The 15,909-nt window shown below is 53.5% G+C and overlaps 8 protein-coding genes and 1 non-coding gene across 9 annotated transcripts; 6 read left to right on the forward strand and 3 right to left on the reverse strand.

Annotated features, from left to right (window-relative positions):
* Positions 1 to 279: 279 nt before the first annotated feature.
* On the forward strand, positions 280 to 721 carry QC761_0103240 (uncharacterized protein; the record flags this gene model as incomplete). Its single annotated transcript, XM_062873144.1, has 2 exons — positions 280 to 325; positions 384 to 721. The coding sequence occupies 2 exons, from the start codon at positions 280 to 282 to the stop codon at positions 719 to 721; spliced, it is 384 nt and encodes a 127-aa protein (XP_062727926.1).
* A 125-nt stretch (positions 722 to 846) lies between these two features.
* Positions 847 to 1,109, forward strand: QC761_0103250 (uncharacterized protein; the record flags this gene model as incomplete). Its single annotated transcript, XM_062873145.1, has 2 exons — positions 847 to 933; positions 990 to 1,109. The coding sequence occupies 2 exons, from the start codon at positions 847 to 849 to the stop codon at positions 1,107 to 1,109; spliced, it is 207 nt and encodes a 68-aa protein (XP_062727927.1).
* A 121-nt stretch (positions 1,110 to 1,230) lies between these two features.
* QC761_703040 (uncharacterized protein) lies at positions 1,231 to 1,869 on the reverse strand (the record flags this gene model as incomplete). Its single annotated transcript, XM_062881884.1, has 1 exon — positions 1,231 to 1,869. The coding sequence occupies one exon, from the start codon at positions 1,867 to 1,869 to the stop codon at positions 1,231 to 1,233; it is 639 nt and encodes a 212-aa protein (XP_062727928.1).
* Positions 1,870 to 2,191: 322 nt separating this feature from the next.
* Positions 2,192 to 3,946, reverse strand: QC761_703030 (uncharacterized protein; the record flags this gene model as incomplete). Its single annotated transcript, XM_062881883.1, has 2 exons — positions 2,966 to 3,946; positions 2,192 to 2,909 (listed from the first exon to the last, which is right to left on the reverse strand). Exons 1-2 carry the CDS (start codon positions 3,364 to 3,366, stop codon positions 2,192 to 2,194), a joined length of 1,119 nt encoding a protein of 372 aa, XP_062727929.1. The 5' UTR covers positions 3,367 to 3,946.
* A 284-nt stretch (positions 3,947 to 4,230) lies between these two features.
* Positions 4,231 to 6,270, reverse strand: QC761_703010 (uncharacterized protein). The gene is made up of 3 exons (XM_062881882.1): positions 5,823 to 6,270; positions 4,828 to 5,756; positions 4,231 to 4,763 (listed from the first exon to the last, which is right to left on the reverse strand). The coding sequence occupies exons 1-2, from the start codon at positions 6,092 to 6,094 to the stop codon at positions 4,970 to 4,972; spliced, it is 1,059 nt and encodes a 352-aa protein (XP_062727930.1). The 5' UTR covers positions 6,095 to 6,270; the 3' UTR covers positions 4,231 to 4,763; positions 4,828 to 4,969.
* A 293-nt stretch (positions 6,271 to 6,563) lies between these two features.
* On the forward strand, positions 6,564 to 8,153 carry QC761_703000 (uncharacterized protein; the record flags this gene model as incomplete). Its single annotated transcript, XM_062881881.1, has 1 exon — positions 6,564 to 8,153. The coding sequence occupies one exon, from the start codon at positions 6,564 to 6,566 to the stop codon at positions 8,151 to 8,153; it is 1,590 nt and encodes a 529-aa protein (XP_062727931.1).
* A 172-nt stretch (positions 8,154 to 8,325) lies between these two features.
* QC761_0103300 lies at positions 8,326 to 8,406 on the forward strand. Its single transcript has one exon. It is a non-coding gene; the product is annotated as a tRNA-Ser (tRNA).
* A 558-nt stretch (positions 8,407 to 8,964) lies between these two features.
* Positions 8,965 to 10,521, forward strand: QC761_702990 (uncharacterized protein; the record flags this gene model as incomplete). Its single annotated transcript, XM_062881880.1, has 1 exon — positions 8,965 to 10,521. The coding sequence occupies one exon, from the start codon at positions 8,965 to 8,967 to the stop codon at positions 10,519 to 10,521; it is 1,557 nt and encodes a 518-aa protein (XP_062727932.1).
* A 1,118-nt stretch (positions 10,522 to 11,639) lies between these two features.
* QC761_702980 (uncharacterized protein) lies at positions 11,640 to 15,905 on the forward strand (the record flags this gene model as incomplete). The annotated part of the gene is made up of 2 exons (XM_062881879.1): positions 11,640 to 11,743; positions 11,810 to 15,905. 2 exons carry the CDS (start codon positions 11,640 to 11,642, stop codon positions 15,426 to 15,428), a joined length of 3,723 nt encoding a protein of 1,240 aa, XP_062727933.1. The 3' UTR covers positions 15,429 to 15,905.
* Between the last annotated feature and the right edge of the window lie 4 nt (positions 15,906 to 15,909).

Consider the following 15,909-nt stretch of genomic DNA (forward strand, 5'->3'; position numbering starts at 1 on the left):
CTTCAATGACTGGAAAAGGTGTGGGCTATGAGGGGCTTATAGAAAGCTGAGGCAAACACTGTAGGCCTCACCCAGTATCAAGCGGGGAGTCTACAACATCTTTGACTCATGCGGATCCTTGCATGTGGCCTGCAAAGTTCTGCTTAAGAAGCAAACAATTCATCGAGGACTCAGCAGTCACCCTGTTATTACGTGGACGGATTCTAAGCTCATCTTTTGGTCTCTTTCTCTTGCCTTTGAGACACTACCATAGGAGAACGAAACATCAACAACTCAACAATGGTGCCAGAAGCCCGTAAAACTCGCGACCTGATCTTTGTCATCGGTAAAGCCATCATAGTATCACTACCCCAACATTTCATTCTTGGCTGACCGCTTCTCAGGTGCTCCCGGAGCGGGAAAGGGTACCCTCTGCAAAATGCTGGCGGAAGCCAACAACGTCGACCACCTCTCCCTCGGAGACCTTTTACGGCAAACCGTGTCATCACCGAACGCAGACCAATTAATCGCCGGGTGCATCCACCGTGGAGAGCTCCTACCAACACATATACTCCACGAACTTTTGTATCACCGCGTGGCCCAACCTATATCCTCTACCGCTGGTCGACCCCTCCTGCTGGACGGTTTTCCCCGGCGGTTGGACCAGGCTAGAGAATTTGAAGCAGTGGCAAGTACCCGACCTGGCGCAACTTTACTCATTATTTCGGGAGCTGGGGGCTGAGTCTGCTAACCGACACCTCGCAGTTTGGACCCCCAAAGCTCATTCTCTTCTTTGACTGTCCCGAAGATCTCGCGAGAGAAAGGGTTGTCACGAGAAAATTAGGTCGAATTGGCGACACAGTTGAGATGTTCGACAAGCGGTATTCCGAGTTTCGCGAGTCAAACCCGCCAATCTTGAGCCATTACGCGAGACCCGAGGGCAGGCTGATCACAGTATGTCGTATGGAAGAATACCATCTTCAGAATGAGCGTGTCACTAAGATGAATAGATCGACACCAGTGGCGCAACAGAAGAATCATACCAGAAGCTGCAGGCTGCTCTGGGTAGCAGTGAGGAATGGGCAGCTCTGACTTCCGAAGCGCCGAAGTTCCCCGTCGAATGGCTATGAGAAATGACAGACGATCAGGCCCACAGTTAGTGCAAGTCAAAACAGAGGTGAGAAATCATAGAGAAGCAGGTCTTTGGTATAGTTGTTGTACAGTACTGCCGACGGGTGGTGATAATGGTGATTATGATCTCTTCTGCCCCATCATCTCAAAATAAGCCGTCAACTTCCCCACCGGCCTCCCCTTCCTAAACGCCCACCCATACCTCCTCATAAACTCCCCAATCCTCGCATCCATCCTCTCCATCTCCCCCATCTTCTCCTCCTCACTCGCCTCCCCATCCAGCACCCTCTGCAGCTCCACCTCGCCAACCTCGTGGCCAAAATCCATATTATCCCTCACAATCCTGAACTCCTCATCCGCGATCCACGTCTCACGGGTGGTAACAAAATCCGCCATGATTCCCAGCCCAAAATCCTCTTTTTCATGAGCTTGAATCCCCGTGATATTCTCGACACAAGCCGCAATGTCGCTCACTCTGTTGAGCTCCTCAAACCGTGAGTTGGTAAAGTCACCGCCTTTTCGAATCTTGGCTTCCCATATCCCGTTGCGGCGGCGGATCCAGGCGCCGGAGGAGGAGAGGAGGTTAGACTTGTCGTAGTAGGTGTCGCGGATTGTTTGGAGGGGGAGTGAGCGGAGGGATTGGAAGGGTGGGATGCCGCCGTTTTGGGTAAGGTGGCGGACGGCGAGGGAGTGGAATTTGCGTTCGACTTCTAGGATGCAGGGGGAGAGGGCTTTCTGGAGGGGTGGCCGGATAGCCATTGTGAGGTGGGTGTGTTGGTTTCTGTGTGCATTCAGTTTGAGTGAGAAGTCGAGAGGATGAAAGGGCACTGCGAAAAGTGTGAGCAAATGTGGTGAATGCAATGAGGCCTACAGTCGGAAGTTCTCACTTAAAACCTGTGTGTAACCAACAACTCTTGGTGGGGTAAGAGTCAATCGGAGCAAATGAGTGAGTGAGCAGCGAGTGGCCTGTGTTTGCAAACAGATTTGACAACGATTTGTAAACATCGCAAAATTACCATCTATGATACATCCACAATTCCATCACCCGTCCCCGGTTTCACACACCTCAGAATAACAAAGCTTACAGAGAAACAACCAACTTAGTCCCACTAACACCCCCCCTCAACCTCTCCAACCCTGCCCCAATAACCCCCAACCCCTTACCCACAACCTCAATCTCCAACGGCATCTTAAACCGTCCCGACTCAACCAAATCCACCAATTTCGTCATCGCCGCCCCGCCCCCATCAGTCTGGAACGCCATCCGGCCAAACACCGTCGCGGCTTTGACCCCCTCCGGCACCTCCAACTTCTCCCCCGTCATAACATGACTATACAGCTTCGGCCCATCCTCCCTAAACGCCGCAAAGATCTCCTTGTTCCCTGCCATCGCCCCAGCAACAGTATCAATCATTGCGTCAACCCCCTGCCCGTTAGGCGAGGCGTCACGAACCGCCTTGGCGATTTGATCGGGCTTCATGTTGCGGTCGACGCAGGTTGTCGCGCCGAGGGAGGTGACTTTCTGGTTGTGGGCGCGGGAGTTGGTTGTGATGATTACCAGGTGGGGGAGGGCGTCACGCAGGAGTTGGACAGCGGAGGCGCCCACGCCGGAAGAGCCGCCGATGACGAGGACCGAGGTCAAAAGGGGGGGTTTGACCTGGGGTTGGGTGGCACCTGGGGTCATTGGGCTGGTGAGGTCGTCGAGGTTGGGGATCCTCTCGTTGGGGAGCTCCCTGAGGTGGGGGAGGGGGACGCCGAGGCCTTTGATGATGGAGGCTACGGCTGTGAGGTAACAGATTCTGGGGGAAGCAAGATTAGCAAGAGATACAGTGTGGAGTGAAAAGGGGTTGCTCACGGAACAGAAGCAGCCTGCTCAAAAGTCCAAGCTGTGGGCTTGCGGCAGGCGTAGTTGGCCGGGACGGTCGTTACATCCTGGAAAGCGCCGGCGCGGCCACCATGGCCAGCCAAGCTCATGACCGCATCACCGGCCTTGAACCCCTGAACATTCTTACCAACAACCTCCACCACACCAGCTGTGTCGATGCCGAAGATCTCGGGCCAAGAATCGACCATCATCCCATGGTGAAGATTCTTCCAGTCGAGGGGGTTCAGACCAACAGCACGGTTCCGGATGCAAATCTCGTTCGGCCCAGGAACTGGGTAAGGTGCGTTGATCAGCTGGAACGGACCGCCTTGTCTGGCAGCGATGTACTGCTGGATGCCTTTCGGGGCGACCGAGCTGGCGTTTGGAGACATGTTGGTGAGAGTGTCGAGTGTTGAGAGACAAATCTTGTCTGAGTGATCTCTGCTGCTTCAAGAGATTACATATGAGATGGGATCAGGTTTTGCTCCCAGGGAGGCGAGATTCAGGGGTGACGTCGCCATTCTCCGGCGTTCCGTAGCGCGAGTGTCTTGACTCGAGCAAAACTGCCATTCACCGGGTTAGATACTGTGACTGACTGGCTTCAAAGCGCGCCGTTGAGCCGCTGTTCACAGGCCGGGTGTCGTTAGTTTAAGCTTCTTTACCCCTGACCCCTTTCCCGAGACAGTGGGGCCGGTCGGCCCCGGCACGTCGGAAGTGGGACCCGGGATTGTGGGGCACATCGGCCAACCCCGCTGTCACACCACCGTCCACCTGTGCTTGTCACGCCATCAACATCACCTCACCGTCTTCCCAAGCCAACATCATGGAAGAGGGGAAGCACCAGTATCGGGTGTAGTGTTGCTCATTTGTCTATAAAAACATCAGTTTTGTCACTTCAGTCAATACAGTTGTCTCCCATCATTGTTACAACAGATCTCTTCAATACTTCTTGCAGACAAACCACATACCCACCACCGCAACACAGCCTAGGTGACTGTTACGTTTTCAGGTTCACTCACAGCAAAAATGAACCATACCAACACTGCCAGCCATCAATCACCAAAACCTCAACACCCACCAGAGGAACACCATCACCATCACCACTGGTACCACCTCAGCCAGCAAGCTCTCCTATCAGGGCTGATGTGCATGTCATGGGGTGCACTTCCCCCTGATGCAGTCGAATACCTTGCCAATCCAAGTCATGCACCCGACTCGGAGTCCATTACTGGCGTTCATCATCACACCTTGTACCCTGTTTCGTCTCACGGTTCAACGCATTCCGCATCGCGGCCAAAGTAGGGAAGGCAACGAATTTGATGATTAATGATTACGATTTTTGATACCCTAAAACTGTTAGTAAGCCCCAAGGCAGACATCTCATCCCTGCTTAGACTGACAGCCCAAGGATTGGAACTTTGCATGGTCTGTTAGGCGAGAATCGGCCGAGGGATGCAATGAAGGAGATTTCCGCAATTCGAGCAAGGGCTTCATATCACTCTTAAAGCTAGCCAATGCTACTTAATTTTGATCATTTCTAAGACCTGCCACGTACCAGTGACAGCTACTCTCGCTTCGTCTGAGGCTGAGGAACAAATAGCCAAGCAATTGCCGAGGCCGATATCAGGCCCGCAAGGACAGGTTGCAATACCGAGACTCCAACGTGGGCGCCCAGTATGCCGGTGACGATCGGGAACAGAGAACCACCAAGTTGGGCAAAGACGAAGAGGAAGGGCAGTGCTGTAGATCTGATGTCGGGAGGGAAGAGCCGCGTGCCCACCCCAAGGGCCTGTTGGCGACTGTTAGCTAAAACCCCGATTCATGAAACCAAATTAGGCAGGTTGGGTACGGACAGTGGCAAAGAATGGCCCGAGAAAGAACCCCAAGAAGCTGATGGCGACCGAGGCAGCAATGATGTTGGGAACACTGTAACAAATCTCGATTAGCCTCACTGCCCCACACAATATCTCCTGTCCTGCCACCATGTGATGATGCTTACAGCCAGAATACCAGCTGAAACGCTAGACAGATCAGGCAGTATATGAATATCATCCGCCGCTCGCCGAATTTGTGTGTTGGATCGGGCAGAAGGAGGCGACCCAAGAGACAACCGCCGCTGAACCCAGCTGGAACGTATCCCATCTGCCTCAAGTCGCCATCGCGGACATCCACGAGATATTCCACAACCCATCCACCAGCGGTGACGCAAACCCCGAGATGGAAGAAGAAAAACAGACTGATTATCCAAACGCTTCGCGTCGTGAGGGTCTCTTTGATGAGGGCCGAAGCGCTTTTCTCGGGAGCCACAGTACCGGGATCAAGAGCACGCACATGGGGTCGAAGGCGGAATGTATCCCGAAATGCCACCATGGCCAGTGCCAAGTTAACAACACCCAAGCCCAGAGGTACGGTGTAAAACAAGTACCACTGCGAAGATCCGTCTCCGGAAGGCGATGACGCGATGGGGGAGGCAGCGAATGGCGCAACGAGACATCCTGCCATGTACATGGCATGGATAAAACCAAGCCAGCGGTGAACAGTCAGACCCTTCTCCGTGGCGACGTAGGTGTTTGCCTGTGTGTCCTGGAAAGCCTGTCCGATGCTGGCAAACCAGAAGGTGGTGATGAACAAGCCAAACGGCGGCGTGGGCCATGCTCTCAGTGCATGGGCGACGACTTGGAAGGCAGCGCCTAAAACCATCATAGCTCCAAGATCAAGGCGATGATTGAGATGTGTGTTGGACAAGGCGGCGGATAACCAGCCCACGAAACTCGCCGCATATCTTGTCTGTGTCAACACGATGCCTATATACCTATGTTGGTCGAATGAGCGAGAGCGTCGAACTTACAGGGCAGACACAATGGCAGTGGTTACACCATAGTCGCGGATGATGTGTGGTATCAAGGCACCGATGCTACCGTCGTTGACACCGGACACAAAAAACGAAAAAGCAGCGCTGGCGAGCTTCAAAAGAACCGACTTGGTGAGCCCTTGGGCCTGACCATCTTCAGAGGGGGGAGAGTCGTCCACTTGGAAAGAAGCTCTTGCTGTGGATCGTGATGCATTCTCGGCATCGCTCGGAAGTTCAACTGTGTAAGTGGTTGTGGCTGCTTTGGACATGGCGGATATTCGTTATGTGTATCAATCTCCCGAGCCTTGATACCTGGCTTGAGGGACCTAGTCGTGGGCAAACGAAATCCTGACCGGACAGCATTTTATCAGTGTTCATGGAGGACAAGGGCCATGGAGCGCATTTGTCAGGGTTGCCAACTTGGGATGATCCCCAGATCTCGTCGGTGTCATGCCTTTGTTTCCCCGCTGATTTGGTGTGGATCACTGGCTCAAACGTGCCGAAATGGCTAAACTTCGGTGGGCAGTGGGCGTCTCGCTTCAGTGGCATGGCTAAAAGTCGGAGACCTGCACCAACCACGGCCACTCTGCCAAGAGATCACGATCACAGAAGTGCTCCTTTTCCCGACCTTTTCCCGACTTACACGCTCCGTTATTGCTCTTCTTGCTCAAAGGCGGAAATCAAGACCGAGATGATCAAGATAAAAGGGCGAGGTGCTGTCCTCACGAGAGAGATTGGATGAAATGTCCAAGTTCAGACACACCTCAAGCAACCACCATGACATCTCCCTCAGTCTACGACAATTTTGTCTGGCGCGAGATCAGCCCTGGCATTTGGCAGCGTGACGCCGACGAGGCCGAGGTGTTCTACTCTTCTTTGGTCAAACAGTACGCAGGGAGCGGACGCATGCACTTCGCTATCACTGGCCATGTGTCGTTGACTATCCCGGTTCTCGAAGGCCAGGATGCCACTGCGGTCGCGCCCAGATTCGACGCAGCTCTACAAGCCGCATGGCTGAGACTTCGACACCAACTTCCCAGCATCGGTGCGCAAGTTCACTTTGACAGCCATGAGCAGAAGTGGAAGAAGACATACACGAGTTTGCCCGACGACGGCGCCCGTGCCGCCTGGCTTGACAAGACGTTTCATTTCATTACAGACGGGCAGACTGGAGTGGAATGGGCCAATTCGGACCCTCCTGCTCCAGAGCTTGCGACATTGTTTGTCGTTGCCGTACCTGCTTCTCCTAACTCAGGGGTCCGCCGTGACATCGTCCTTCGCTCCCCTCACGACATCATTGATGGCATTGGCACTCTACAACTTCTCAATGCCTTCGTTCATCACGCCTCACAGGCTATGGGTGAGTGCTCGACCATGCAACTTGTCATCTTCGATGGCTCCGAGACAGCACGCCTGAGTCCACCTTATCGAGTGGCTGCCGCTGTTCCTCCAGTTCCCACTCCCGAGCAGAAAGCGAAACAAGCAGCTCTACAAGAGGCCAACAACGCACCCCAGGATCTAGCAGTTGCGAGCATCGGCATTCCATATCGTCAAGGCGCTCCCTTACCTGGTAAACATCAACGAGTCGCTCATACCATTTCTGCCGATCGTGTCTCCTCACTGCTGGCGGCGCTCAAGGCTATTGGTGCGACGCCGACCCATGCGTTCCACGCTGCCATTGCCATGGTAGTCCGCGATCTGCACACCGAGAGCCTCTCGGCGCCGCCTGATGCTGGCGCCTTGGTCAAGTACATCAACTACATTCTTCGGAATGAGCGTCAAAGCTGTCAGCCGCCTTTCAACGGGCCCCATCATGCAGCAGCCGTTTATCACTCTGTTTCTGGGGCCAAGCTTGCTGTAACGATGCCGGCCACCGTCTTTACCGATGCCAGCAAACGAGACGACGAATTTCTCGATATCTTGGCTCAAATGCGACAGTTCTACCACTCCGTGCGTGACGACAAAGACCACTTTGCTCTGGCACCATACATCTGGACGGCGGCCACCCCTTCCCTTCCATTGCCTCAATCGGAGAACGACAAGTGGGATATTCCGGTCCCGTCGCCCAATCCCAAGCCCTCTGTCTCCATTTCCAGCATGGGCCTCATCGACAAACTAATTGTTTCGCGCGTCGGTGAGGTAGAGGTTCACAACCCCTGGGTGACCGGTGAGGAGCTGGGCACTGGACTGGGGTTGTTTCTCGGGACATTTAGAGGAGAGATGGAGCTTAGTGCCGCCTTCAACGAAGCGTGGCACACAGCGGAAGAGGTCCACGGGTTTTTGGACAGGTGCGAGAGGATTGTTTTTGCTTGGGTTGATCGTATTTGATGGAGGATGTGTGTCAATCGACGGTCCTCAATTTACACAAACTCTTTTTGACGGCCATTTGCGTGTCTGGGAGGCGATTTGTGACACATTGGGCAACTGGGCAGGGCTGTTCGGGCCTCAGGGGTAGCTACCCGTTAGCGATATGAATGCCAAGTCCAACCTGCATTTGCAAGTCGCTTTGGCGGAGTGGTTAACGCGCGGCCCTGCTAAGGCCGTTTCTTCGGAAGCGTAGGTTCGAATCCTGCAGGCGACGTTCACTTTTTAAATTTTTTTACAGCCTGATCATTATGTAATTCTTTTTTTCCCGCTTTCCAGGAGGAACTTAGGTCGACAAGGTCGGAACGTAGCACAATGCGGAAGCCTAACTCAACGACGAGTGACGATCAACGGAAACTTATAGTTGGGCATCAGCTCGCAATTCAACCTTTTCCGCTCTTTTCTTCCTCCATTGTCGATCTGATCACCATGCCTCTTGTGTTTCTCTGCGGGGAATGTTGAAGCGGCGTTGCACAAATGAGGTTCAAAGTGCGGCCCCCACATTCTTTGCAGCGCTCCAGACCACCAGACTTCCTTCTTTTGACGTTTGCTGCAGTCAGCGGGCGGTGCAGGCAACAGTCACACCTTCTGGAAACCTTCCACCCCAGGGCACCTGGTACATTCTCAACATAAGGTAGAGCCCTACCAGCATCATGGTCTCCGAGCACCGGCTGGGCAACTTATATATCACCGATTTACGAGACCCATAACGATGCTCCAATAGACAACAGCCCATTCTCCCACAGATCTTCCACCCCGCCTTTGTCTTGACCCCATGCCCCCCATTCAACCCCGCGGCGTCGGCCCTACCGAGTCCTTCGTCTTTCCCACAGGCACCGTCAAAGACAACCTTCGGACTTTTTTTCGAGCTTGCGAACTGGGCAGCACCAGATATGTCGAGAAATGTATCAAATCTCTTTCTCCTGCGGGCAGGGTGCCGCTCTTGAACTATAGCACCAGTTCAAAGAATCGTCTAAAAGCGCTGCACCTTGCGGCCCAGGCCGGCCATAACGATATTGTCCGGTTGTTACTCGAAGCGGGTGCACAGGTTGATGTGGCGGCTGAGAAGGGCGTGACACCTCTGGCCTGTGCAGCCGCCTCGGGACAGTCTGGGACTCTTCAGATTCTCCTGGAGCATGGGGCTGATCCGCATCGCCTCATGGAGGATGGGCTCACCATTATTTCTCATGCTGCCAGGTCAGACGTGGTGCGAGGACAGGCGGATACCATCGCCATGCTGATTGAACACGGAGTTGATCCCAATGCCATCGACGAGACGCCCAAAAAGTCAGCCCTGAACTGGGCCTGCAGTCAAGGCAATCTTGCTGTGGTGAGGATTCTCCTCGACCCAAACGTTGGTGGCGTCAAGCCAGGTGAGATTCTCGGCGATGACAGGTGGACAGCCCTTCACTTCGCTGCCCGATGTCAAGTGCTCGCCGGCAAGGATGTCACCCAGTACCTCATAAGTGCAGGGATGGATCAGACAGTTGGAGACATCGACGGCTGGCTTCCTATCCACTACGCGGCTAAATACGCCAACGTCGTCACCCTCGGCTACCTCATCCACCAAAAGCCCGGGCTTTCCCAACTCATCGAAATTAAAACTGATACCGGCGGCACCCTTCTTCATTGTGCCTGTGATGAAGGGGAGGCAATCAAGTGGCTTCTTCGACATGGCGCAGACGTCAATGCTCAAGACGATGAAGGCGACACGCCGCTGGGCTTGTCGTGCTATGACGGGATGGGCGATACTGTGAACCTCCTTCTCCAGGCCGGAGCGGACCCAAAGATTCAAAATGAGGAGAAGCGAACCGCGCTTCACTGGGCTGCGAGTGGTGGGGCGGTTAATGCCGGCCGGGAGCTGCTCAACAAGTGCCCGGCTATTTTACATATCAAGGACGAAAAGAACCTTTCTGCTATGCATCTAGCCATCAGGAAGTTTGAGCCAACTTTTGCTGAGATGCTCCTGGATGAGTTCTACCCGGAGTATGCGACAAATCTACACGGGGATTTGACGGCTGTGCATGAGCCTTCGGGAGAAACACCTTTGATATCAGCGGTGAAGAGATTTCAGGTTGGGGTGGTGGAAAGGTTGTTGAAGTTGGGGGCCGAGGCTGATGTCAAGGATAAGAGCGGGAAGACGCCGTTGGTGTATGCCAGTCGGGCAAGGAAGCATAGTGAGAAGTTGGTTGAAATGCTGCTGGATCATCAGGCGGCGGAGAAGGCTAAGGAGGCGGCGGAGAAGGAGACGGGGGATGAGAAGATGCCGATGGAGTTGCAACATATGCTTCAGATTTTGAAGACGGTGTTGGAGGAGCAGGAGAGGGAGTGATGTGGTCAGATTAAGGGGAAGTAAGGTTTCAAACATCTGCTCTGATCTGGAAATTAGAGTGGGTACTTGTCCTTACCCAGCCATGAGTGCCGTGTTGTTCTAATGTGTTATTTGCCTTAGGAATCGCGATGATATATCGGAATAGCCGTACCTTTACCTAACATTGTTCACATTCAATGTCACAGAAACAACACACCAGACACGATTAGCTACGACTAATAATTTCAAGGACTCTGACCGTCGCTTGATAACAAGTACCCCGTACCCTAGGAAATTCTCTGCTGCGTTACAGTCGCTGCGGGCTAGTGACGTCATTGCGCTTGTGTCGGATATGGAGGTTTATCTAACATTAAGAACCTTTCAAAACCACGCCGGACTAGGACATTTGGAAGTCAACAGGTACAATAAATGTTATGGTCAATGACTACAGCTTATCCTCTACATTAGATCTAGATAACCGTGACATGTTCGCCATCAGAAAGGATAGAGTGTCGTGATGTCACCTAGGGTTAGGGCTCTGCGCGGTCATGGGGTGTCTCATGTGAGCGGAGCTAGGTTGCTTTCTAACCGAAATCCGAGCCCCTCTGTGGGTCGCCACTCGTCTCGATCTCGGTCTTGCATTCCCAAAGACGTGTGCGCCGAAATCCCATAGAAATGAATGCGAAAATCTTGGAACCGCAGCCATGGCAAAATATCCATGACCCTTTTAGGAATAATCACTCTATCGCCCTAACAGACAACCATTGGGCTACGGGAGACGCTGCTTCAAAGGTGGCCAGAGAGAGCGAAGAGTTTGGGTGAGCAGGTGAGCAACAAGACTTGGGACGCTCAAGGTACGAGAACTTGGCACGGAAACATTCTGGTCTTGTCCGGCCGCCCCCCCCCCCACCGCAACCAAGTTGACACCACTCAACCCGCCCACCCTGGGCCTGGACTGGGGGTACAGAGTACAGGCACGCTCGCCAGCCTTTTTGGGTTGCGCCCGCCACCAGGAAATACCAGTTCTTTGACCCTTCCTCTGCTATCTGCAATCTTGCTTGCACCGTCTCCATCCAACTGAACGATGTAGGCAGAGCAAGACCCACTTGCCCTCTAGCCCTAGCATCCAACGCCCTAGAATGTCGGTTCATGGCCCCGAGCCACCGGTGCCGGCCGTTGTGGCAGCAAGTGACGCCGTCGAGGTGAAAAGCTCTGAGCGAGCCAGGCAGAGAGAGATCGCAGCGTACGTCGCCCACGCCCGCGCTCAACACCTCGATCTCACTCACCTAACTGTGACCCTCCTGTGTAGTTACCTCTTGGCCGCCTCGTTCCCTCCAGATCTCCCCACCGCTTTCGCCGAAAAGGCCACGCTGAACTCGGACCCCATCCTCAATGGCCTCACTCAACTCGGCGCCCTGCGACTGGGCTGCGACAGAGCCTTTGTGTCTCTCATCGATAGAACATACCAATATGTCGTCTCGGAGATCACGCGATCACACTCGCTTTTTGACTTGATCTCCGACCCGGGAGACACCATCGCGATAGGTGTTTGCAAGCTGAGGAATTGCGATGGTGTGTGTCCGGCAACCATGAACGCGTTTATGGACGAGACAGGTGAATGGGTGAAAACAGGACCCGATGTCATTGCGAATAGAACGAGATATATCATCAACAACTTCACGACACACCCCGACTACAAAGACCGCCCATATGTCAAGAATTACCCCTACTTCCGATCATACCTCGAGGTCCCTCTGGTCTCTTCGCTTGGGTACTTGATGGGAAGCTACTGCGTGGTGGACAGCAAGTTGAATGAGTTTGACGATGACGAAAAAGTGGAGATTATGAACGAGATTGCTGCCGCCATCATGGCGCATCTGGAGAATGTTAGGATAAAGCAGAGCCGAGATCGTTCGGCCCAGCTAATACAAGGGTTAAGCGGATTCATCAGGCATGAACCACCCTCACAGCGGCCCTCCCGTGCGAGTGCCATACCTAGGCCGGCGCCCAGCGACCTCGATCCTCCGACAACGACGGAGCAGCCGGGCAGCATTGGAGGTTCCAACGACGACGGCAAATCCTCCGGCAGAGCTGATTCGACTGATGTGCAGTCGTCTGACGGGTCTCAACGACCAGAACCGATTAATGTCATTTCATCGTCGTCAATCGAGTCAGGCCAGTCTGGCCTCTCTTTGTTGTCAGAAGCCAGACAGACTCCTTCCGAGACACCTCCAACAACCCCGCGGGACGAGGTCAACGAGAATCCGATGGAACAACAATTGAAGACGGCTATCGCTCGCACCGATGCAGACAAAGCCGCCATTGCAAACCCACCGGCCCCCTCATCGGAAACCTCGGAATCACACGGGAGTGGCTTCATATCTTCAGCCAACATCAAAACCACCTTCTTCCGAGCCGCCGGTACCATTCGACGCTCTATGGACATGGATGGCTTCATGTTTCTCGACGCAGTGCCAAGTTCTTATAGAGACAGGTCCGACCAGCCCACTCTGAGTAGCCAGCCAGGGACTCTCCACGACTATGAAGAAGGCCCATTTTGCTCTGCCATTGTCAAATCTTGTCTAGGGCCCACTGGTGAAAACATTACTCACTCTTCCCAGACGCGCCTGCCTGAAGTATCGCTTCAACGGTTTATCCGCGCATTCCCTCAGGGCAAAGTGTTTACCGCTGATGAATATGGCCCGATCGATGACAGTTACGGACCTGGGAAGCGATTCCAGTCCTCTCGTCAACAACCAGACCCAGCAACTGTACGACTGAAGGATGACATTGACGCCCTATTCCGAGTTTTGCCCTCTGCCAAATACGTCGTCTTCCTGCCGTTGTGGCATTTCCAGCGCGAATGCTGGTATGCTGCCAGTCTGGGTTGGGTGGAAGACCCGACTCGGGCTATCGACATCACGGATATCGGTCTGGTGTCTGCGTTCGGCAATTCCATCATGGCCGAGGTATCACGACTTGAAGCCCTCGCCGCCAGTCGCGCAAAGTCAGACTTTGTTTCATCCCTTAGCCATGAATTGCGCAGTCCACTTCATGGAATCATGGCCAGCAGCGAGTTGCTGCGAGAGAATATGTTGGACAGCCCACTCTTGTCGACTTTGGATATGCTGGACTCCTGCGCCACAACGTTACTCGACACGTTCAACAACTTGCTCGACCACGCTGTGGTGACCCACGCCGGCCGGGAACGTGATCACAAGTCACCGGCTGCACAGCTCCGAGTCACTGACTTGGGGCTGCTCGTGGAGGAAGTTGTGGAAACCATCCGTGTCGGCCACCTATCTGGGAACGCCTTCCACATGCAATCGTCGATGCTCAAGAAGATAGCAGAACCAGTTAACAGCAGCGTACCCGACCGTCCATTACTGATTACCGTCCATGTCGCGATGAAATCTGCCTGGAGAATGCCGGTCAACGTCGGTGCATGGAAGCGCATCGTCATGAACATTTTTGGAAATGCCCTGAAGTACACTTTGACTGGACGAATTGAGGTGAAACTCAAAACAGTTCAGCGACTGGATAAGACAGGGAAGTCTTCTGAACATATCTCCTTCTCGGTGCAGGACACTGGGTTGGGAATGTCTTCCGACTATTTGAAGTATCACCTGTTCACCCCGTTTTCCCAGGAAAATAGCCACTCACCGGGCATGGGCCTCGGCCTCAGCATTGTCCAGCAACTGGTCAATGACCTCGGAGGCGTCGTTGAAGTTTACAGCTCGGTTGGCATAGGTACATGCGTCGAAGTCCTCGTTCCCCTGAATAAGGATGAGACAGACTCATCGGTGGCAGTGCCTGTCCAACCTCCACAGCAACTATTCGACGCACATCAACGCCAGCTCGCTGGTCGCACTTTGTGTCTGATCACGAGCGAAGTGTACAGTGCGTCCAACAACACTGGTCCAGGGGCCAACAAAGATCAGCGCCTTTGGACCATGAGTGTCGAAAGGGCTTTGAAGTCCAACGCGGGTGAGACCCTTGGTATGACAGTGACCATACCAACACATAATGAGCCACTGCCAACCGCAGATATCTACGTTTTGGATTCTGGCGCGCCTCATGATACAGCACACAAAGACATCGATGACTTCATGGTCAGACATTCGCATATTGCGCCCTTGGTCTTGCTGTGCTCAGGCTCTGGGCCGCCATCATGCCTGAAGTCGAGTACAACAAAGAATCACCCTCTTCACATCCACCACCCCCTGGGCCCCAGGAAACTGGCGGCAGTATTATGCGCGGCTCTTGAAGCCAAAACGCCTCTCAACATCGACACAGTCCAGTCCATCAATTCGGCCCAAGCATCTGCCGTCGCCAAATGGATTACGCCTGTCCCTCTCAGTCCGGGTGTTCCTGCGCTGGCGAAACTGAAAACAGAACTAGGACCAATAACCGGACCAGACCCTCGGCCGGCAGTGCCAGTGGAAGCGAAGACTAATAAGCCTATCACTTCACCAACGACGTCTAATGCTAAAGGCACCGCGCAATCCCCCTCCGCGCCCACCAGGCATCTCTTGCTTGTTGACGACAACCCCATCAACATCAAACTCCTCACACAGGTGGTCCGCAAACTCAACCACACCTTTCTCACTGCAGCCAATGGCTTGGAAGCTGCACAACTTTACAAGAAATCTTTGGAAGGCCAGGGGGCGCGGTTTGATTTGGTGTTTATGGATATCAGCATGCCCATCATGAATGGCTTCGAGGCCACACGGGAAATTAGGCAGATGGAGGCCAACGCGGGTGTTGTTGACAAGGTCAAGATTGTTGCTCTCACGGGACTAAGCAGCGACTTAAGCCGGAATGAGGCGACGGCGAGCGGGTGTGACTTATTCCTGACGAAGCCAGTCAAGATGAATGTTGTCAGGGAGGTGCTGAATGAGCTGAACAACGATAGCGTAGGGGGGTGAGCAGGTAGCTCAGGATAGACTGATGAGCGGTAATATTTGTGGAAGGACGCAGCAGCAGATGTGATCTTGCGTTAAATCACGCTGTTGAGATCCAACAAGAACAAATAACGGAGGCGACAGGTGCACCGGCGTCCCACCATGCATGCCAGAATCAACAGCAATGGCTAGGTGTGTTCATAACGGAGAGCAAAACAACGCAGTACCTCGCGCCGCGGTTTATATATATACGAAGAGACGAATCTTGACAGAATTAGGTAGCGGAGTTATCAGATGGAAAACACGCCGCAGGAATATCACGGATGGCGCTTGGGAGCGAAAGCGCAACGTGCGAAACCCACGCCCCATACAGGAATTTGGGGCAGGGATTACAAAAGGGGAGCACGAGACAACAATGGGATGATACACAGGTATGGATATGATGATATATATATACGTTATTGAAATTATACCAAATAGAAGACTTTTTTTTCTCTTCGACCAC

This window comes from Podospora bellae-mahoneyi, chromosome 7 (genome assembly GCF_035222275.1).
Source record: "Podospora bellae-mahoneyi strain CBS 112042 chromosome 7, whole genome shotgun sequence".
Classification (NCBI taxonomy): domain Eukaryota; kingdom Fungi; phylum Ascomycota; class Sordariomycetes; order Sordariales; family Podosporaceae; genus Podospora; species Podospora bellae-mahoneyi.

Coding starts and splice junctions, on each gene's coding strand:
- QC761_703010 (XM_062881882.1), bottom strand. CDS start 6,094: ATGTCCAAAGCAGCCACAACCACTTACACAGTTGAACTTCCGAGCGAT. Junction 5,757..5,822: donor ACTGCCATTGTGTCTGCCCT/GTAAGTTCGACG, acceptor GACACAGACAAG/ATATGCGGCGAGTTTCGTGG.